Source organism: Lissotriton helveticus, chromosome 3_1, assembly GCF_964261635.1.
Source record: "Lissotriton helveticus chromosome 3_1, aLisHel1.1, whole genome shotgun sequence".
NCBI lineage: Eukaryota > Metazoa > Chordata > Amphibia > Caudata > Salamandridae > Lissotriton > Lissotriton helveticus.
The window spans coordinates 432,456,943-432,481,063 of record NC_136061.1 but is presented as its reverse complement, the minus strand read 5'-3'; the positions used below and the strand labels follow the sequence as shown (position 1 = coordinate 432,481,063).

At 45.5% G+C, this 24,121-nt stretch overlaps 1 protein-coding gene across 1 annotated transcript in view; it reads right to left on the bottom strand.

Annotated features, from left to right (window-relative positions):
* Window positions 1-24,121, bottom strand: part of PARD3B (par-3 family cell polarity regulator beta) — a 2,182,026-nt gene that overhangs the window by 596,258 nt on the left and 1,561,647 nt on the right. Inside the window, exon 19 of the mRNA XM_078680290.1 lies at window positions 20,060-20,170. Coding sequence (XP_078536416.1) covers window positions 20,060-20,170 — 111 coding nt within the window. The remainder of the gene's footprint in view (window positions 1-20,059; window positions 20,171-24,121) is intronic.

Here is a 24,121-nt window from a genome sequence, read left to right as displayed (position 1 = left end):
AGAAAAAAAAGCACTCAATGCAGGAGTTTACTGGAACAGGTTGTACGTTGAAAGCCGACTGACGCCAAAAAGAAACTTCACAATTAAGTTGCAAACGAAGTTGTGAGGGCAAGAAACTTCTAACTTGTGGGAAAAGAACAGCAGTAAAAAATAAATTACCAGCAGTCGAATAGGCCAGCTGGCTGGGAAAAGGAACATTTCATATTTTCTCTAAGAAATACAGCTGGGAACACAGCCATGTCATCAAGGTAAAACTCTGGAAGAAAAAAAAATTTGCGAATATATGGTGGAATCCTGAGTGAGAAGATATGGTGGAAGCCCGAGTGAGAAGATATGGTGGAAGCATGAGTGAGAAGATATGGGAGAAGCCCGTACTCCAAACAAAATGATACTTATTGACTGATTTCAAAAGATTTAAACGTTTAATAATCCATTTATTTCGTTTATAAATCACTAGGATGCAAATTAAGGATTCTTGGTTGTGCTCTTGACTACTTAACATTTGAATTCAAATGTTAGTCACTATCAATAAACTTAGTATGACATGTAGGATTGACTAAATGCTTCTTTGTAAGGTCTCGAACTACAGTGCACCCTTAAGCACATCTTAATAGAGAAGGATATTCATGGTCTGTGGACAAATTCACGCCTGCGTCTGGCTTTGGTTTTGTTGTGTATCCCACAGAAAAAAGCAATGCAACCTTGAAGTTTATATCACAAGGTGCTACTTTGCAATTCTTTTTATCCCAAGGGAAACTCGTCTTGTGGGCCAGAGAGTCACAAAAAAATAAAGTAGTCACAATACCACGAAAGTTGATCCAACTGGTCACAAAATATTAGAGCAAACATTCTTGTTGGCATCATAACTAGAAATCTAATCACTACCCCTACAATCTGTTGCTCTCATGAGGGATTAAAGGAATGTCTGCTCACAGACCACTGCCAGAGAGATCTTGTTCACTCAGGCAGACTTTCTTTGCATATCGGTGGTTCTAAGAGTAAAAGTGCTATACAGCCCTTTTCAAATATGTCACAGGCCAAACATATGCACAAACTTACAAAGAGTTCGCTAAAAAACAGAACCGTTAAAGGTTAAGAAAGTAAGAGGTAAAACAGGACCACAGGACTTACAAAAAAACAAGTCTTCATCTTGGGGACAGAGAGGCACAGCTGGTCTTTGCTCAAGGAGACCCTTGGCCTTCAAGGAGTACAGAATTTTACAGTCACATAAACCCAAGTTGGAAGCTGGATTACCAAGAAAACAAGGCAGGCCATTTCAAATTAAACATCTTTGGGTCTGAACATGAATGTAGTGATCAGATCATTGAGCACCCAACCGACGCACGCCACGACCGAACCACCGCCCCCCACCACCACCCTACGCGCCTGGACTCCCATCAGCACCGAAGACACCGTCCGCACGATGAACTCCATCCACTCCGGATCTCCGACCGACCCCTGCCCTCACCACGTCTTCAACAAGGCCGACGCTGTCATCGCACCCCACCTGCGGGACATCATCAACACCTCCTTCGACACCGCTACCTTCCCGGAGAGCTGGAAGCACGCCGAGCTCAGCGCCCTACTGAACAAACCAACAGCGGACCCCACCGACCTCAAGAACTACCGCCCCATCTCGCTGCTCCCGTTTCCTGCAAAAGTCATCGAGAAGACCGTCAACAAGCAGCTGGCCGCCTTCCTCGAGACAAGCGGATCCCTCGACCCCTCGCAGTCCGGCTTCCGGGCCAACCACAGCACTGAGACCGCCCTGATCGCAGCTACCGATGACATCCGAGCTCTGCTCGACAACGGAGAAACAGCGGCCCTCATCCTCCTAGACCTCTCCGCGGCCTTCGACACTGTCTGCCACCGTACCCTAGTACAGCGCCTCACCAACGCCGGAGTCCAGGAGAAGGCACTGGAGTGGATCATCTCCTTCCTCGCCGGAAGGACACAGAGAGTCCGCCTCCCTCCGTTCAGATCTGAAGCCACCAAAGTCATCTGCGGCGTTCCTCAAGGTTCCTCACTCAGCCCAACCCTCTTCAATGTCTACATGAGCCCCCTCGCAGACATCGCACGCCAGCACAACCTCAACATCATCTCCTACGCCGACGACACCCAGCTGATCCTCTCCCTCACCAACGACACCGCCACCGCCAGAGCCAACCTCCACGAAGGGATGAAAGAGGTAGCCGAATGGATGAAGAACAGCCGCCTGAAACTGAACTCGGACAAGACGGAAGTCCTCATCCTGGGATCCTCACCCTCTGCCTGGGACGACTCCTGGTGGCCCCCCGCCCTAGGCAGCGCACCCAAACCAACAGACCATGCACGCAACCTGGGCTTCATCCTGGACTCCTCCCTCTCCATGACCAGACAAGTCAACGCCGTCTCCTCGTCGTGCTTCAACATCCTGCGCATGCTACGTAAGATCTTCCAGTGGATCCCCACCGAGACCAGGAAGACGGTCACCCAGGCCCTCGTCACCAGCCGTCTGGACTACGGCAACTCCCTCTACGCCGGAACCACCGCCAAACTCCAGAAGAGACTCCGCGGATCCAGAACGCCTCAGCACGACTCATCCTGGACATCCCCCACCGCAGCCACATCTCCGGACACCTGAGAGACCTGCACTGGCTCCCGGTCAACAAGAGAATCACCTTCCGACTCCTCACCCACGCACACAAAGCCCTACACAACCAAGGCCCAGGATACCTCAACAGCCACCTCAACTTCTACGCTCCCAAACGCCAGCTTCGATCGACCGGCCACGCCGTCGCCGCCGTCCCCCGCATCCTAAGAGCCACCCCAGGGGGACGGTCCTTCTCCCACCTCGCCGCCAAGACATGGAACTCCCTACCGACCCACTTCCGCCTGACCCAGGACCACCTCGCCTTCAGGAAGCAACTCAAGACCTGGCTGTTCGAGCAGTAGCCGACCCCCCCTCCCCTAGCGCCTTGAGACCCTCTGGGTGAGTAGTGCGCTATATAAATGCTGTGATTGATTGATTGATTGATTGACACCGAACACCAGTCTGGCTGAGGCACAAAGAAAGGCCTTCGAGAAGAAAGGATGGATTTGGTAAATCTGCCTAGAACAGAATTTCTGTTGTCCAAACTCTTCGAAAAATCCAGAGTTCATACTGTACCACCCATCAAAAGACACCTGTCAGAATTAAAGGTTTAAAGGAGCATAAAGAAAGCAATCTGAATATTCAGAATTATAGATCATATTCACAGTGGCATAGCTGGGGTAGGAGGGTTTGGGGGGTGGGCGGTAGGGGCGGACCGCCCCAGGCCGCACGAGTTTTGGGGGCGGTGGGGCGAGTGAAGTCTGAGACCGCAGAGTTTGTTGTTTAAAATGAGAATGTTTCTAGTCACACCTCAATAAACAACAACAAAGGAGTGACTAAGTGAAAAGCTAAATAAACCAAATATTTATCAAAACAAATATGCTGTGATGTCCACCTTATTACTCCATATTTGGCAGATGACAGCGTGCATAGAAATCATACACACCACCACACGTGCCAGTCTGAAGTGTTTCCTAGTTGTCTCCCCGTGAATACCCCTGTTCCCCCTTTCCTAGGAGGGCACCTCCTAGGGTTGTTGCCTTTACAAAAGAGACACCGCGTGAAGTTAACCCGCGCTGTCCTCACCGAAGGGGCGAGTCGACGCCATTCGCTAAATTTGTTGTTTATTCCTGCAAATTGAAGTGAATAACTACGGATACCAGTTTTTATATATTTTTCACACATAGAGCCTCACGGGAGGGTACGCCTTAGCGCGCGCACACCAGCGGAGGACTTATTTGGTAGGTCCTGATGAATGCTGAGCAAATTGCACTCCAAGCAGCAGAAGCATGTCGACCATTTTTTGATATTTAACAGGACTCAGGTTCCGTAGCTTAGAACCTTGTTAGTCCGTTCACTCTGTTTTTAATCCGATGCAGGTTGGCCATTATTAAAGACTTTTGTAAAGGCTACAACCGCATTTTTTAATACCTTGCACATAGTTATTATCACATTCTAATTTGGGCACTGTTACACTCACCACATCCCGCTCTGCTGTAATCAGGCGTTGTAGCACGCTGGGGGGGCATTCGGTCACCCCAGCGGGGACCCAATGATGAAGCATGTCACCAATTAGTGGTGAGTGAGGGTCCTTCATAAAAGAAGGGATTTTTCCCTTCCCTCCTTTAATATTCTTGGGTTAATATTTCCCACAGGAGGTGCCCTCCTAGGAAAGGGGGAACAGGGGTATTCACGGGGAGACAACTAGGAAACACTTCAGACAGGCACGTGTGGTGGTGTGTATGATTTCTATGCACGCTGTCATCTGCCAAATATGGAGTAATAAGGTGGACATCACAACATATTTGTTTTGATCACTATTTGGTTTATTTAGCTTTTCACTTAGTCACTCCTTTGTTGTTGTTTTTTTAATTGACTGGGGTATAGGAGTGCCTACTCATGCCCTCTCTCTCTTGTTATTTTCTAGTCACACCTCCCCTTTTTCTCTCTTTAAGATTACTGCTAGAGTAACAATATTAATGTATACAATAAGTTATTAGAAATAGGATTCCCCCGCTCTTAACTGCGGCCGTCTCAAGAATCAGCAGCACAACCCCCCCGCCCCTCGATCAGGCCGCCACGGGCGGCCTAAGACCTAGCAAAGCCACTGCATATTCAGTGTATTTACAGGCAGAAAACACACAAAACAAAGTCTAAGGATGTCATAATTACCAGATTTGGGATAATGTGATTGCTAACCAGTGCAATGAGCAAGTATTAAATGTGAAGGGCTACAACAGTGGAAACAGTAAGGTGATTCTATTGTGGAGAGATTTAATTAGGAAGTTCTAATACATGCAAGACTCACGGAATTACCACTGGTTTAGCAGAGGTAAATGATTTGCGTTTATGTTCAATGTAAGTGAATTCATTTTTTGCGGATATTCTAAGAAAGTTGCATGGATCCAAGTTGGGCTCAGTCTATAGACAAGCAGAGGTTGATGTTATTTCATGGAGGACTCTGCCCTATATTCTGAGGCAGGCAAAATATAAACCACTTGCAAACAGCTGATAAGAATTCAAGCACAGGGCAAGAGTATTCTCGGGTACTACCCAGAGAATTTGGAACACCCTATCACTTGAAATTCGACTGATCCCCTCAACTGCCTCATTCTACAAGCATTTGCAATGCAATAGGTCTCGCGTTCACAAGAGTTTGAGCTATCGGCATTACAAATGACAATGCCTTTTATTTATGTTTTGGGTTTTAAAACATAAATAAAAGGCATTGTCATTTACAATACTAATAGCTTAAACTCACGCATATGCGAGACCTATTGCATTGCGATAAAGGGCCTTCTCGGCCGCTTGTTAGATTTTAGATATCAGAGGAAGAGACCAGCCTGCAATGTCTTCAAAGTAGTGATAAATAGTGCAGTGAAGATGTGTAAGTGTTTTAAATTACACAGACACAAAATGTGAAGTGAGTTACATATGAATCAAGCTATAAACACTAACAAAGCGCTCCAACACCTTACGCTCGGGGATTACACTGTCGCGGCTCAGGAGGAAGAGCCGGAAGGGGGCTATTTCCTGCCCTCTCCGTGATTTGAGTGTGCAGTGTGGTTTTGTGTAATGTCATTGCTATCTTTGGCCTAATAAAAAACACTCCAGCTGTAGTAGGGCACTGGCTTTACCTCCTGGTGCAGGGTGGGCTGTGCTTTCTAGCAGGCATGGAGGGAGGGAGGGATGGTCTCAGCTGCAACTCTGGCCTCGTACAGTGCCCCTGCTAATACTAGTGAGCTAGAGGCACTGAGGTGGTGGTATTGGTATTGATGGTGGTGGTATTGATGGTGGCGGCATTGGTATTGGTGGTGGCGGCATTGGTATTGGTATTGGTGGTGGCGGTATTGGTGGTGGCGGTATTGGTGATGGTGGTATTGGTATTTGTGGTGGTGGTAATGGTATTGGTGGTGGTGGTATTGGTTGTGGTGGTATTGGTTGTGGTGGTATTGGTGGTGGTGGTATTGGTGGTGGTGGTAGTATTGGTGGTGGTATTGTTGGTGGTGGTATTGGTAGTGGTACTGGTGGTGGTGGTGGTATTGTGGTATTGGTGGTGGTGCTGGTATTGGTAGTGGTGTTTGTGGTATTGGTGGTGGTGGTGGTAATGGTATTGGTGGTGGAGGTATTGCATTAGTGGTGATTTGGCGGTGGAGGTATTGGTGATGGTGGTGGTATTGGGGGTGGTATTGGTGGTGATGGTATTGAGGTGGTATTGGTGGTGGTGGTGGTATTGGTTGTGGTGGTGGTATTGGTGGTATTCTTAGTGGTGTGGTATTGGTGGTGGTGGTATTGGTGGTGTTGGTATTGGTGGTGGTGGTGTTGGTATTGGTGGTGGGATTGATGGTGACATTGGTGGTGGGGGTATTTGTGGTATTGTTGGTGGGATTGTTGGTGGTGGTGGTATTGGTGGTGGTGGTGCTATTGGTGGTAGTGGTATTGGTGGTGGTGCTATTGGTGGTGGTTGTAGTGGTATTGGAGGTGGTGGTGGTATTGGCGGTGGTGGTATTGGTGGTGGTGGTGGTGGTATTGATGGTGGTGGTGGTGGTATTGGTGGTGTTGGTGGTGGTGTTAATAAAACAGGCTTTTGAAAACAACCAGTCAGGTGGCTTTAGTACAGATGACATGTAACACAGATGTGCTGTTGTCAGCTTCAGCCCATTAGCACACGATTATGTGCTACCTGGAATTCACATGACTTCATATGCTAATCACTTCTAAATCCATTTTACTTGTGGGTTGAAACAGACACGATATAATGTCGGGTTAAAGTGATTGAAAGCGGGCGCCCGTGTTACGGGGGCAGCCATGCGGCTTAAAAAAACAAGCAGTTTCAGCTGAAGCTGTACATGTCCGGCCTGCAGTAAGAGAAACTCAATAAAGTAAATAGTGCTTACAGACTAAATAACAGGTCCTGTGTAACAACTGAAGTAAAAGGGCCAATCGACATGGGAGGGTACAAATGAAGACAAGGCTGTACAAGGCTGTACTAAAGAGGGACTAACACGCCTATTAATGAATCCGAAGGCAGCATTTACGAAAGACAATGACAAGCCAATTAAAAATATGGGAGGAGAGTGGGCACGGCTTCTCTACCATACTGCCGCTAGGCTCGACCTAAAAAGGAGGTTAAAATATTACTTATGAACAAATTTCTGCTCTAGGTCTCACAATTTGACTTCGTATTTACACCCATGAGTATTATTCGATTGTTGGATTATGTCTATTGTCTTATCGGCTTGGTCCTTTGGAAGTAACTCTCCTCAGTTTGTGAGCTTACACAGTCTGTACCTTTCTTGATTATGTTGTTGTTTGCTTTTCTGGTTCTTCCTTCCGATCATCTGTGAAGCACCCGATACCCTCACGGTAATGTTCGCACTATATAAAACTATAAATAAATCACAACAACAAAACAGAGTGCCATGTAATTGCTGTACCACCCCTACTTCTAACTAGACTACTGGGTCATGGGAACTTCGTAGCAGTATGGATTCCCAAAGTCCACTTGGCTCCCCTCAATGCAGCATTAAACATGGCAGCCATGAAAATTCTGTCAAATTTCTTTAGTTTTTATCTCACTGAAATGGTGCCCTTTGAAAGCATGAAATGCATTCAAAGTAGTATGCATCGGTCATAGATCACTGCATAAACACACCGAGCTATCTCATTAGGGAACTAGCAATCTCAGGCGCTCAGAATCCCTCTGTCTCGAGATTCCACCTATGAAGAAATCTAAAACAGTGAAACAGTCATTCTCAAAAAATGCCTAGAATTTACAAAGTCATCAGAGTAATACCATCCTGGGAGCTATTCAGAAAGGAACTGAAAAACCTAGGACTATAAATAAAAAGACACTGGTCCCAAACAGTGGTCACAAAACATAACCTGCCTTTATGAGGCCAGTATCTAAAAGGACGGTTCTCAAAATACCGAATCAGCGGAGGTTGCAGAACATCTAGCCTAATTAATATTCATTAGGCAGGTTACAAAATGCGACACACTTATACTGACTGCAAAGAGAGGGATGGTAACCTACAAGCACCGAACCATGTCTGTCCTTGAATTTCAACACTGAAAACCTTTATTTTCTTTCAAAGCAGCCAGCTTTTCTTACAGGAAACAGGTTGCTTTTTTAAGTGCAGTTTTGAAAAAAGTCAGTGACAGTTGGCAGCGGTTCCCTAGACCACTGCTAGTGCCGACTGCTCATTAAGCTGATACCCCAATTTGAAAATTGGAAGGGCTGCCAGGGCGACCCCGACCCTTTTGCGCATAAGTTACCCTCCAACCTGATAGTTGGTATCCTATCTATGGTTTGCGACCGGAATTACGGTCACAAACCACTGATACACAGACGACTCATTGGGTGTTTGGAAGGGATGCCTAAAACACCCCTTCCAAATACTGAATCAGTAATAATTTCTAAATTCATTTCGGAAGTCAGAAAAACTTTTCTGACTTGTATAATGGGTTTATAAATAAGCTTGTATAATGGATAAAAAAGCTTTTTCCCAGTCACAAACCCTCTGATTTAGCAAATAAGAAGGTTTGCAAAAGGTACATCAAGCCCCTGTAGCTTAAACTGCAACTCCCGCCACCTTAAAACTCTGTGAATCCTGAATTACTACCTTCATTTCAGTAACCCAGCGGACAGTCTGCTCAGGAAAATGTTCTTTCTCCCACCTGGTGACTGCTGAATTGTTACCTTGGTACCATCTATTAAGTAAGATGTTCCTTGCAATATTTAGCCCAGCAACGGTTCTGTAGTTCACAGAGAAGCCTTGCTGTTCTATGTACAGATATAAAAGAACTCCAGTCTTCTGTAAGGCCCTGAACCAACCGTAACTATATCTTGCATCGCATTAGTATGTCTAATCTCTTGCAACTTGTCTGAATTTATCCCTCCTCTTTAAGGCGCTATGTTACCCTCCAGATTTGTCTGCAACATATAAAACCACTAAAGAAGTAAATTGGTTTAAATAAATATGTCTATTACAGTCGATGTACATACAGAGTGAGATATGTATTCAGGGTAGATAACCGAACGGGACCCAGTCAATTGAGCACCTAGCGCTAAAACCATTGCATCTCGCACTGCTCACACCATCGTAAACACTTGACATTATTGATTACGTTGTGTGACCTTAGCCCTTAATTTATCCAGCATTGTAGATTATGACACATACGTGACAAGAACCGACTAAGTTAGCCGATCCGCCCCTATTTACTACATTTCCCATGATCCTGAATACTTTGCATGGGCAGAGCGCGCCGCGTCAGGACGCTGACGTTGCGGTCACGTGGTACGCGGAACTCTGTAGATGGCTTTAATAACTTTACACCGACACCGCGCCTACCAACTGCGCGGTGTCACGGATTACAGGCAATCAGGAGACGGTGTGCCTATGGAACAGTAAGCAGGGGGCTCAGGGGGTGATCACATGGGCAGCATTAATCAGAAGGGACCCGAGGACGGCACCTGAACGCTCGATACAAGGAGGGCGCAATAGATCTTTGGTGTGCCTCGGGATACGGGTGAATTTAAGGTAACGCTTCCACTCGTATTACTATATTACAGGTTGTGTTCTCTGGCCACCTCCCTGCCGGACACCAGTTTGGGTTTATGGAGCTCATAAACTCGGTGAGTAAGCAAAATGGGAGAACACACTAATGAGTATTGTGACAGGCAATTAACTTATAATGGAAGCTATGAGTGTGTGTGTGGTGTGTGTGTGTGGGGGGCCCTCGTGCACATAGAGAGGGGGGGTCCAGAAGATGCGTGAATGCATACGGTGGTACTGTTGTTGATAAACCTTGAGGCAACGGACAAATAGTTGCGATTGCTTCAAATAACCAGGAGGGCATGTCCCAGGAATGGACAGCGAACCATGAGCAGGTGCTTGGGTACATTGCCTAACCAGTACTCGTTCGACGTAGGCATAATTTAAGGAGGCTTGATAATAGTAGATGGACAGGAAGAGAGTAGAAGCTAATTTTTTTTCTATCATCTCCTTCTGTGTTCTTGCAGTGAATGTACTCCCGCACTACAGGGATCAGTCTCCACACATAACTTAGGAAGGGTACGGATCTAGTGGACCTGCCTGTTCCTTGGGATCCATCGTCCGAATTACGGGAGGACCCAGAGTGGCACTGATTGCGACAGTCCTGAAGAAGACCGGAGTGACCTATAGAGGCACACAAGAAACGGTCGAAACCTGTTGACTTTAGCAGTGGTAGGAGGGAAGCCTTGAGATTCCTAATTTTCTCCTTAAGGCATTTCCCATCCCTTTCCCATTTTTTAATCCTGATAGGGGTACCAAGGAAAGTTTAATAAAGACACGTGTTTGGTTGGCACCCCTAATCAGTTTTAAGCACTTCTCTTGAACTGCACTTTCGGTCGCACTTACAGTTTTGGTCACTGGGTGTTTGCACGGCTTTCACCGCTTTTCATGTTATGTGTTGTATTATGTTGAACTACTCTGGTTGTACGTCCTGTTAAGTGGAATTTATTATTTTGTTCACCCTCCCTTATCCTCCACCCTGAGTGTGGCTACATCAGGGCGTATTGTAAGCAGGCCCAATGATGAAGCATGTCACGTACTTCGGTATGTGAGTGAGGGCACTTTTTCCAAAGAGAGCAATTTGCCTGATTGGGGCGTTTATGTTCTGTGTTTTGTTTGCGTGGTCTACCCTATTCACCCCCTTTGTGTATGTACATTTGAGACTTCTGGGGGTCTGGGGTGGTAGAGTCTAAGCATATATGACCCTCACCCCTCATCTGTGTGGAACATTACAGTAGATGCCCTGCTCTTGGGACTTGGGCCAAAAAAGCTAAATCTACTCTTGCCTATTATTCTTGCACCCTAGTGCGGTAGCTTAGTGTGTGAGTGATCATGCAAAGAACCATGTTCAAACTGGACTTCTCCGATTCCACACGCAGAATGGCGGACTTAGCCTCTCACACAGCTGGGGCCAGTGAAGAGTGTCACTGACACGGGTGGGAATAACACCTTAAGGGTTTGGCGTGCACTGTATTAATAGTCAATCCAAAAATATAAGAAAACAATGGTAAGTAATCTTTGGAAGTCGAAGAACTCAAAAAGTTTTTTTTCTGTTTCACTTCTTTTGCATTTCACTTCTTTACTGTGGATCTTGGAACTTAAGCCGGTCTGTAATCTTCAAGAGATACAGTTTTATTTATAAGCCAAGCACAGGCTTCGCACTCCTTTGGAGCAAAAATAAGGTCACACTGTCTCTGTTAGCACATGGGATGCATACTTCTTATCTTGCCAGAGGGCTAATAAAAGAAACTGGCTCCTTTAAAACGAAGGACACATAACTCGTGGGTTGCCAGAAAACAAATCAAGAATCAGCAGTTAAAAATAGAAATGGTAGTCACATGTATAGTATAACATTAAGTCAGGGCTTAAGGAATGTAAAACCGGAGAAGACACTTCCTAGGGTGTGTGGTGACATCACCCATTAATCATGACAATAGGGCAAGTGTTATAAAGTGGCGGTGAGAGAGAAGTAAACATGTTACCTCCTGGAAAACATTTAATCTGACTTGGCTGCGAGTAGACGACAATTAAATATTTGGATATCTTAACGGAATGTCTACTTGCCTTCAGTTGCCAAGTCCCCCTTCCTTCAGATGTAGATGGAAATTATCTTCCGGCCACTGAGCCCAACAGTATTGTATCTCACTGTGTTGGAAAGAATCTCTCGCACACGTGAAAGTATCCGCTACCAGGGCTCTGGGAAGAACAGCCTGACACGAGGTATCCTTTCACACAGCATGGTCAACGATAGAAGGTATCCTCTCACACTGCAATGGAAATCACAGACACATCCACAACAGGAAATACCCTCTCACACTGCGATGGAAATCACACGCAGGCTCAGTGATGGAAACCAGCCTCTCGCTGCAGTGAAAAGAATGTCTCTACACTACGAAGGAAAGTCTCCTCCCACACTGTGTGGGAAATCACGCACCCCCTCAATGATGGAAAGGTCCACGCACCCCCTCAATGATGGAAGGTCAATCTCACAGTGTAATGGAAATCATGCACCCCCTCAATGATGGAAAGGTCCTTCTCACAGTGCGATGGAAATCATGCACACTCTAATAATGGAAAGGTCCTTCGCACAGTGCACAGGAAATCATGCACCCCCTCAATGATGGAAAGGTCCATCTCACAGTGCAAAGGAAATCATGCAGCCCCTCAATGATGGAAAGGTCCTTCTCACAGTGTAATGGAAATCATGCACCCCCTCAATGATGGAAAGGTCCATCTCACAGTGCAAAGGAAATCATGCACCCCCTCAATGATGGAAAGGTCCATCTCACAGTGCAATGGAAATCATGCAGCCCCTCAATGATGGAAAGGTCCTTCTTACAGTGCAATGGAAATCATGCACACTCTAATAATGGAAAGGTCCTTCTTACAGTGCAATGGAAATCATGCACCCCGTCAACGATGGAAAGGTCCATCTCACAATGCAATGGAAATCATGCACCCCCTCAATGATGGAAAGGTCCATCTCAGAGTGTAATGGAAATCATGCACCTCCTCAATGATGGAAAGGTCCTTCTCACAGTGCGCAGGAAATCATGCACCCCCTCAATGATGGAAAGGTCCATCTCACAGACACACTTTTTTGCATCACCATAGGAATTTTCTAATCAGGTAATCCACTTTGGGATGGAAGTCGTCAGTGAGGAGAAGTGGAAGCATGCTCAGCAGGTAATTGATCATTGGGGTGATCATCATCTTGATCGTTTCTATTCCGACCCACCAGGTTATAAGTTTGGGAGACCAGGACTCCAAGAGGTTCTTTGTTTTACCTAACAGTAGCTTCTCATTTTGGTCTAGTGTGGTCCTAAGCTCATTGCTGAACCTGTTTGCCAGGTCCGGCCCGACCCTCCTACAGTGTCCCTAGTGGTGTGGATGTTGAGGGGTTTACATTCTGATTTGTCTCTGTTGAGTTTATATCCTGAATGCTTTGAGTATATCTCTATAGTTTCTATCAGGGCCTCAATAGAGGTCCTAGGTTGCTCTGTCACACAGAGGATGTCGTCCTCGTAAGCAGCTACTTTAATTTCCACGTCATGGATATTGATCCCCTTTACCTACTCGTTATTCTTGATATCCCTGATCAGGGGTTCCAAGGCCAGCAGGAAGAGTGAGGGGGACAAGGGTCATTCCAGTCTAGTTCTGCGTTGTAATGTTTAAGGATCCAAGAGTGATCCATTTCCTGCAGCACGCATACCACTTTCATCACAGAAACACTGCACCACTCCCTGCAGCACGTGCCGCACATCTTTCCCTCCAGCACTGCACCGTTTCCTGCAACACGTATACCACCTTCACAGAAACACTGCACCGCTCCCTCTTGCACGTGCCACACATCCTGCACTGCAGCATGGCATCAATCTCATTGCATCAAAGGCCGCGCCGTGCCACCTAGCAGGGCCTTCGCCTATTTGGAATAAATAAACAAAGCACACAGTACTTGGACATGTTCATACTCTCTTGGGTGCTTTGTTGTTGTACATAAATGCATTAAAGGCCCATTAATAATAACAAGCATTGGCATAGCCAATAGGTCTCGCCTTTGGGACCGTAGAAGGATTTAGCCATTGAGCACATTATCCTGGTGCTGTACCATCTACTCTTCTTTAATGTGGAAACTTTGATGCTACTAGGCACATTATAGCACTATACTGAGAAGTACATATTTGAAGTATTATAGGGTTTTGCTTCATGTCTATTGACAGCGAAACGCATTTCCTTTTAAAATAACAATTGAATATTTGAATTGACAGACTTGAGATGCGTGTTATGCCTTTAAGTACAAACCATTTTACATTGTAGAGCAAATAGTGCTTTGAACGAGGATTAAAACAGTTAACAATGTATGGGGGAGTCTTTCATCTTTGCCACTTTATTACTAAGGGGAGAAAGAAGAAAAGAAGCAGCAAGCGGGAAGGGGGGTTGGGGCACGAACAGGCGCTCTCGGAAAGCTTCTGACTTTTGAACTCGGTCTTTGCCTGCACAGCAAATGTGACGAGATAAGATGAAGAGATGAGCAGGAAACAAAGAGAACGAGCCAAGGTAATCGAGGGACACTGTTTGTAAACTAAAGATTCCGTGTATCTGTGAATTCTAAAGTAAATGCCAACAGCTAGGTGCGTTTTGCTAGAAAAGCCAAAATATATATATATTCCTAATACAGACAACTAGAAAATCGAGGGAAACGTTGTGTGTGTAAACTAAACATGCCGTCATCTCACAAAGCCAAAAAACACAACATTGCTAATTGACGAGCTGAGGCAATAGTAAAAAAACAAGCAGAAGTGACGTAGCCGCCTGTGAAAGCGAAACTCATCGTAATCATGAACAAAGGGGCGGAAAGAAGGGGAAATGCAAAATTAAACTGATGAGGAGGGAATGCGTGGGGGGAAGGAGAGCAACACGGTCGGTGGAGGGATGCTAAAATGCAGATTGCTTAAGCACGCAAAGAAAACAAGGAGAAACACGAGAGACGGCCTGCGGCCGTCAAAGTGAAAGTTCGGCCGGTGGAGGGCATTGCTGTGGGGAGGGGGGAGGAGAAATGCGACACGGCAGGCAGGGGAGGGGGCAGAGCGGGGGTGTGGGAGGAGTGCGGCTAAGGGAACAGACGGCGATTTCAGGCTGCGATGAGGGTGTGAAGCAGCAGGGGCTGTGGGAGGGAGGCTGGGCTGCCTTTGATGTGTAATGCAAGGCAGGCGGCTGGTGGCATGTGCACGCGCTTTTAATGTCAATGCGCCTGCGCATTGAGCTTGAATTTCACGGGCACTGCAAGGAATCGCCATCGACTTGCAAGTTGGTAAAGCTTATTTAAGCCCCTATATATCGAGCTCCGGCTCAATGCGCATGCGCATTGAGATAGGTCGCTCGACCTAAAAACGGCCCGGTAGCCTTGCCACGGATCGTCCACCCTCCGACGGTTGGCCTTAGAAGCACCCGCTGCTCTCCTCCTCCTTAGTTGTGACTGAAGAGGCGCTTCAGGAGAAGAAGAGGGCACGGAACGGCTTTGCACTTGTTGGCCTGGAGGAGCCTCTGTGAGAACATCTGGGTAGGACCACATCCGATTGCCGAGTAAAACGCACATTATTGCCCACACAATAATACACATACCACAGAAAAGACTTCTCCTCAGGCCTGGATCCCGGAGACACACTCAAGCTAACTTTCAGCAAACCTAAGCATGTGCATTCCTGATTCTGAGTGCATCTGAGCTTACTGAACAATGGCGAACCCGTGTTTGCACGGGGGTCAGAATTATGAGTTCTGTCGAATTTACTGCAGCAGGAAGTGGTCGCCTGCCGTTATGGTAATTTGGCTCGTCAAACCGATTGGAGGTTAAAAGGGGGAAGGTGCAGGGTATTTACCAGTCGCAGGTGGGGGTCGCGCAAGTACGCAGGGGGGTTGGGCAGTACGCGGGGTGTTAAGCAAGTACGCAGTGGCGGCTGTGTGGGTAAGCAGTGGGGTCGTGCGGGTACGCAGTGGGGTCATGCGGGTACACTGGGGGGTCATGCGGGTACACTGGGGGGTCGTGCGGGTACACTGGGGGGTCGTGCGGGTGCACTGGGGGGTCGTGCGGGTGCACTGGGGGGTCGTGCGGGTGCACTGGGGGGTCGTGCGGGTGCACTGGGGGGTCGTGCAGGTGCGCTGGGGGGTCGTGCGGGTACGCTGGGGGGTCGTGCGGGTACGCTGGGGGGTCGTGCGGGTACGCTGGGGGGTCGTGCGGGTACGCTGGGGGGTCGTGCGGGTACGCTGGGGGGTCGTGCGGGTACGCTGGGGGGTCGTGCGGGTACGCTGGGGGGTCGTGCGGGTACGCGGGGTCACGCAGGTTTGGGGAGGCAGGATGGGTTTAATTACAATTTTAAAAAACGTATCTTCTCACTGGTCACACACCGCCACATCTCCTGCCCGGGTCTGCTTTTTCCTGCTGCTCCTGGCCGAGTCTAAGTTTTCCACAGGCAGCCTCCCTCCCCTCCCCTCCCCTTCAATAAGCCAATCACAATGCTGCAATGGCAGTGTTGGGATTGGTGCGGATGGCGCACAGCGGGAGCCTGTATGGAGGCCATTTTCTCTAAAAGAAAAAGGAGAGTGCACATTGACGGGTTTGGTCGGCCCCAGGGCTGACAAAACAGTCAGGGCCCACAGCTTTGGCCAAGCCACGCCTCCCCTGCTTTCTAGCAGACCTGCCCACCCGCAACCTGGCACTTCAGCTGTCTCGGAGTGCGAAAAGCAAAAACATAAAATGGTAGTTATACTATTTTATTTTTCTGCTTCTCCCGCTGCGAGAAAGCAGTGGGGCAATGCCCCTCTGCCCTAATGGAGAAGCCGCCTTCCAGATTCTGGCAGGGGATCCATCTCTGAGTTTCTTATACTTCTGTACATGAGAGGTTACTTACACTATTTTCTTCTATGTCTGCTGATTTATAGCTGCAAATTCTTTGCAGCTAGGCAGGCAAAGGTTTTATGCTTATGCATTGATTCTCTCATCAGAACTCTTTATAGAGTATCAGAACTGGCACTTTATTCTACCTTATTTCAATTTAGTTTAGATTAGATAACTTCCTTTATGGAACACACTTGTTGCATTATTACAACATTAACTGTAATCTTGATAAATATTGTATTCTATATTGTAATGAAATATCGATTATTAGATTACATTCACTTTCAATGCGGAGATCTAAAGTTTAATACTTATTGAATAAACAATGAAAAAATCATAAGAATTGAAAATACAACCCTTTAGCTCACACTAATTCTCTTTATTGACTGTACTAATGGTCTTTAATGATTGATTGCTATGTGTTCAATGTAGGTGACTGCTCCCTTATACTTCTTCTCCTTGTCGCCTAACAAAAGTCTGTATGACCAGTTGCGGGGTTATTTAATGATTACACTTGAGGTTTGAGATATAGAAAACTCCGCTCCATCAATAACAAACAAACAGTCTAGGTGTGAAGCCTGATGTACAGAATCTGTCCTGACAGTAATGTACAGCGTTCAGTGCCTGCGTTGGCGGACACCTGAACAAGAGACTTGGCTGCACTAACAATCAATGTAGAAGGGGAAGCCACAGAAGGAACAATCTGTACTAACCTAATGTGGAGAAGTCAAAAATAAAAAATGAAATTAAACTTACCTCCTTGTGCGTACTCCTCGTCGTCCCTCTGGCCAGAACAGGAAGTACCCAGGAAGCACCCAGGCTTCCCTGAGCCAATCACACCGCTGCAATGCAGCACTGGGATTGGTCTGAGCACTGTGGTTCAGCACTGAGATGGGGCCTGGGCATGTTCTCCACCCAAGCTGTAATGCAGCCTGGGCGGAGAACATGCTAATTGCAATGAAAGTTTGGCGGGCTCGAGACGGCCGGCCAAATATTCATGCACACCTAGAGAGTGAAAACCAGTCCTCCCCTTCCCTGCTCTGCCAGCAGAGCAGCCCCGTCCCACTAAGCTGCCACTCCTGCAAAAGGAAAAAAATTAAATGATAAATAGCATTCAGTTATTATCATTTTATTTTTCCTTACACTGCTGAAAAGCAGTGAGGCGATGCTCCTCCACCTTTGCAGAGGAGCCGACACTAAAGGAACTAACTGAGTCCGTTGATTTTGAGGACCAACTGAACATCAGTGTGTGCCTCAAGAAGCAGAGTCCAAAAGCCACTTAATGAATTAAGAACCATGCTCCGGGAATAGGGCACCCCTCACATTTTATGCACCCTGCAGAGCACCTGGTAACTAGAACCAGTATATGTGGAGTTTGAGCATGCAAGATATATGGTCCAAAGCAAAAATGTATTCAGTACTCCATTTGTTTCACAGTTTCGATTCACTCTGACATCTAGACAGGAATGCAGCTTTTCACTGATGGTGATTGTAAGTATGGGCAAGGCACCAATCAAAAGGAAAAAAATGGCTTCTGAGAAATTTATGTTGTTTGAAATTCCAAATAACAGCATGAGAGCGGTGCTTCCATTTCCAAAGAATTAGCTGCTTTCTTCATAAACGCAAAGCTGAAAAATCATGCAGGTTGGTAGACAACATATGCTCTAATAAAAGCAGCTATCACTGTGAGACTTAACCCAAGAGGGATAGATTTCCTTCCCTGGTCTCTTCTCAAGAACCATAAGCAAAAATACGTTTTTTGTAATACTTTTGTGAGTATGACAGACACTACGAAGCAGTTGTAAATTGTACTGGTTTCTAAGAAAATCGCAATTAGAAATATTTGACGTGATCATTCAATTCTCAAAGTTTACAAAGATGTTTTAGCCCTAGATCATGGCTCTGAGGTAAAATCAATAACAGATTAGGTCCAAGTAGATGAGAAGACATGCTACTGGAGGCTGAGTGAAAACCGTGTTGATTTGCACAGGATTAAATAACATAACTTAGTAAAGCCAGTAACAGAAATGGAGGACAACAGTTCAATATACCTTATCTGGTTGCCCATCTGACTGTCTTCACTGCAGGGACACATGTTTATCTGTGAGATCAACAGAATGCTTCATGGGGCGTCCACTCAGATTTTCAGTCGTTTGGAGTTGATAAAAGAACCACCACTGACTTGGGTCACATCTGTTAATCAGCGCTAAGCAAAGGCCTTCAGTGGTGAACGCAAGCTTTACACGTAGAACGCTGTGATACCAGAAGAGTTTAATCAAGAAGTCCAAATATAGGCCATCAGCTGTGAGGAGAGCTTGGATCCTCTTAAAACTGGAGACAGTAAGGACTCCGCACTCAACTCATTAAGGAAGCCGGGAAACATCAAATAGATACAACAGCAGATTGGACTGTTTGAACATCTATTGAAATGCCCTAAGCACTGATGGCTTAAACATCTCGAGATGTGCAAGAATGGTCAAAGATAAGGAAACAAACAGGCTGAAATTGCAATTTCTCAAGGAAAAAAGCTGCCACCGGTGTCAGAGTAGGAGGAGGAGCTCTCCTGCGTAGCTGGAGGCAGGAGGGACCATAAGTCCATTGACCTGCCACTTTCCCTTGTATTCAACTCTTTGTTAAGGAGGAGTGACTGAGGCCACTAGAGTAGGGCCAGCACTTACTCTTCTTGTCTTTTTTTCTGAAGTTAACCTGCGGAAAACAGAGCCCTACAAAGGGGGGTCCGTGCTCTAGACTCTAGCATTCATCTCGGCTGTGAGATGCAGCAATTGACTGCACTCAGGTCTCAGAGATCTACATGCAAATTAGCTTCCCAGATTTTACCGAGTCATAGTGGTATAAACTAGAAAAACTACTGCCGATAGCTGTAGTTGATCTGGATTCTACAGGGTCCACACCAAAAAGAATCTCAATCATTGAACAGTTGCTTGCTAAGTATCTCTATAAAGCCTCGTCCTTCTTGAAAAGGGTGATAGTTGGAAGACACCACTAGCAAAACAAAACAATAAGAAAAAAAACATTATCCACAGAAGATCCCCAGGATCCTAGAATCTGAAGAATAGAGAAAAGAAAGGACATGGAAGGAGGTGGTGCCTGTAGTTATGGCGTCATCATCATAGGTGATTATATCAGAGGGCCATGGGTCTTCTGGTTCCTAGCTTCGGAGGACATGGGAGAAGCTCAGTTTAAAACATAATGTCTCAGGTGGAAGGAAAATCCGTTAGACACAATTTCAAAATAGTCTGTAAAGTAGGCATAAATTCAAAGTACATTGAAACATCTCATTGAAAACTATTCATTTGAAAAGTTTTATATAGCACTGGCTAGACCCGGAGGTATCAGAGCGCTTTACATGAGGACGAGCATTGTTTCAGAGCATAGTTACAAGTTACTTAGTTACAAGTTACACAGTTACAGAGCATAGTTACTTCTAGCCTCACTCATTCATGAGAAGGTACAGAGCATGGGTGTCAACCCATCAAACTATCTGCTAGTTCACTAGAGCAAACATTTGAAACTCACCTTTCACGCTCTTCCTTCATTTTCTCTAGTTCTTCTTCTTTTATAGTTGCATTCTTTAGGTTCCCCTTTTGCTCTACTTTCCCACTCTTATCCTCTTTTTTCTTGCCAAATCTGGTTCAAGAATAAGGAACAGGGAAGACACAAAGGGGTGCAAATTAGCAGCAGAAGAGATTTGAAAGTCCACAGTAGCAGCCACAGGAAGATATGAAAAGGAAAATATGAATTTGCTATCGATATAAGCTGTGGAGACCACACATCTACGCAAAACACATATCAAACATAGCCACAAATAGCTGTATAAATCAATAAACCTGGAAATGTAGCATCGATTCATACATTTAAGGGTATTTTTTGAAAATGTTCAGCCTTTTACATGAAGACGGACCATATGGTCAGGATGTGTATTTGAGACCCAGCTCATACAAAAAATAGTAAGATAAAGATATGCATACTATCCTACACTATTAACTTACGTCCTAGAAATATTTGGACAATATCCCAAGAACAAATGTCAGACTGTTAAGAATTACCACTGTGATAGCTAGCAAAAAATGACAGAAGAACCCCCTCACACCCCCCCCCCCAATTCTGAATTTGCAGTTACAGCATATTTTTGAGTTGTATTGACATCATCATAAAGGAGAATCAGGAATATTTTCGGGCATTGAGGCTGTAGGTTTACAGTTTTCAGGACAAATACCGTAAGAAGGATTTTGAGTAATGTACAATGTTGTAAGAAAGTCATTGGTGTATACGAGTAAACCAGTTCACCGGTCATATCGTTTTACAGCAATATGTTGGTATTTACAAATCGCATGTGGGTCCATAATATGTAAAATCGTGAAGTACTGCAACACCATTTACACTCAAAGGAAACATATGTGCTAATCTTGAATTCACTGCTATATAAAATTCCATATACAAATCAGCAAGCTACTTTGATTTGTAAGGTCCTTCGAAGATCGTTTTATAAATTATGGACATACCGGACACAGAGTGTCACACCAGATCTACAGAGCATGGAGCAGTGGAGGATTTTTTTAAATGATATGCCATCAATCTATTAAAACATCAGGTTTGAAGGAAAGTGACAAAGTAGGTTTTAGAAGAAAGACACCTAACCTAGCAAAAAACAAACATTTAAATTTAAAATCGGACTGAAATCCTAGCCCTTGCACTCTGCTAGCCCATACATTACGATTTACCTACAAATAATCCTTACCACTTCAGTCTTGCCTTGCTCAACCCAATCCATTGTATGGGAGGTGATCTGCCAGGGGCAGAATTCCTTTTCCATTTGCTTCAGAAACCGGGTTTCAAGAAAACATACCTTGTGCCCAAGCAACTCAGCCTAAGGGGTGGTACCACAAACTACAGTTCCTGGGAATCTACCAAACTCCGAAGCTTGTTGTCGAGATAGTCCCAGGTGGAAGATGGAACTGAGGTAGATGGTGTAGAATCAGGTCAAAGAACTGAATATGGATCTAGAATTGGGAGGCTATCTGTTCATGTTCACGTTGGGGAGTGAAGCCGAAGCCTGGGTTTGTTATAAGGAGGAACGTATCTACTGAGGTGGTGTCTGGGACAGATCATGTTCTCCTTGACTGGAACCTTCCATTTGGACTTAAACAATGGGGCAGTACATCCTCTAGGTCTTTCTTAAAAGGTCATGAAATAGCACTGGGAAAACATACATCTCCTGCACACCACCAACTTTCTATTGTCCAAGGTACATCACAAATCTGACAGCGGCTCAGTGCTCTTTGAACTACACACCTCAAGCTGTTTCCATATCTGCACAGTTTTTACCAGCATGCTAACAGGTTCACAAGTGTCTGAAATTCGTTGGTCCGTAACGGAGACCAGATACAGCGTCAGTCCTGGTTCTCAGGGTCAACCTGAGATCGGAATAGGCAATTTTCACTTCTAGTTCCACCTTACATTCTACCTGCTCAGATACTGCCAGGTCTTCTGCCACCCCGGTGTGTTATCTTGTTAGCCATTACGGTTCCAGATGTTTGGGCTGGGAAATTTCGACTCCAACCTTTGCTGTGAGGAACTTCCTGACCAGAAACCATAGGAGAGAACCACATTATGGATCCCTTAATTCGCAAAACAGATTATCCTTTACAGGCAGACCTATTGAAATTGGTGTCCTGACGACCTCTGAAATTTATGGAAACGGGAAGAACTCTGGGGTTTTGCTATTCAAAATAGAGAGCCAAATTGTTCCTCGGGTAGTAACCCAGAACTGCAGACTGGCCTAATGTGTGAACGAATGCCCTTTGCAACTCAGCATCTGTTTTTTTCGTAAGAAAAAGAAGGGCAGAGGAGAGACTTCTCTCCACCATAACATCTTCATTGTGTCATGTATACCTTAGCAAACAAGGCTCACATTTTCTCTTCAGACACCATTATACCATCATGGCAATGAAACTCAGCACGCTGAACACTCTGTCCCGGTTAGGCCAACTCTCACCCATTTCTTCACAGGGAAAGAAACTCTGTGACAGTTACTGTCAGTGTTTCCTTATGTTCACCAGACGATTCTCTACTAGGACTGAACACAGTGGGAGGAAGAAAGGAGGCCAAATAGATGGCACTAAACAGGTTGTTTTCTGAAGGGATCCAGTGCCTGCTCGACACTGGCAGAGCAACATTTACCACCAAAGAACATGTGATGTATAAAAGCAGATCCATATACAGTGAGCCACCACTGCTTACACCTAAAGCTGCCCACTCTATGGCTGGTTTTTACTGCCCTGCATGCTGCACAGTCTCCACACCTGCAGTCGGGGAGGGAGGGGGCCATGCTGGGTCATCAACCTATCCAGCATCAAAGTACGTCGTTAGGTCCAGGAGATGCCAGACTTGTCCCAGAACAACAAGGGGGTTCTCTCTAGCAACCCAATCCACATCTCATTAGGCTGAATGCGCCATACTGTGCTCGTCCAGCCGTTTCCAGCAGCAGGCCTGACATCATAGCAAGCAGTAGAGCCTGCACTGGTACCCAGCAACATCAGCTGTATTCCCACCTAGCACTGTTCATGTCTTACGGCAGCAATTGGTTCAGTCATGTCAAGCACTAACTTTTCCACAGAGGAAGCAAAAGACAGGAGTTTCATCACCCTTTATACTCTTCTCAGACAAGGAGCCTGAGAGCGAGGCACATTTTCTCCGATTGTGGTTCCAGCAGCATTGAGGCGCTTTTCGGGAAGAGATGCCAGCCTGTAAGATCTAATGCCTAGGATATGAAAGTGAATAAGAGGGCATTGTCTCATTTTACTCAGATTTTTTTTTAATTCAAGACCTTGCTGGTATTTCTGTATCAAACAGATTACACACAAAAAGAAACACACACACATTACATGTTTTGGTTCTTTTATTGCGCAAAAGGCATAGGAATAAAACCTACAAATCACAGAGAACCTTCAAGAATAGAAAATATTCAACGGTTTTTTGTGTGATACAGGATTTAATCAGCACAATGGCCACCCCCAAACCACTATGACGAGCTTGAACATTGTGAGGGCTTCTAGCATTATCCAGCATGAAGAACTAAATTATGTGGTAATAATGAAAATTATGCGGCATATTCTCTAACAGTATTATTTTAATACATTTGAGTTAAAAAGAAAAATTCTGATAAAAACGGCTAAGCAAATTATGGCAAAATGATAATTATCCAAACGAACGCTGGAATGCACACCCCAGTTTTTCTTAGTTTAACGTTTATTCTTCTGCTTTATTTCGTTTTTTAGGGCTCGGGCCTACGTCACACTGCGTAGCAGTGTGGGCGGAGCCCAAGAGTCCTGTAGTTAGCATCTCCGAAAAGCTACCTAAAAGATTCCTGGCTTCTCGTGATTTTTCGTCCTCCTTTTTGCCAGCTGCATGGCAATTGGGCCTCGCATGCGTGTGTTTTTCATTTATTTCTTTATTTCGGCCGAATGGCCATAAAAGACACACGTATATACATACATGGAACAGAAAAACGTAACAGTATACATGCATCAATTCATTTAAAACAACAAATTCTAAAATATAGTGCGGAATTAATTTTAA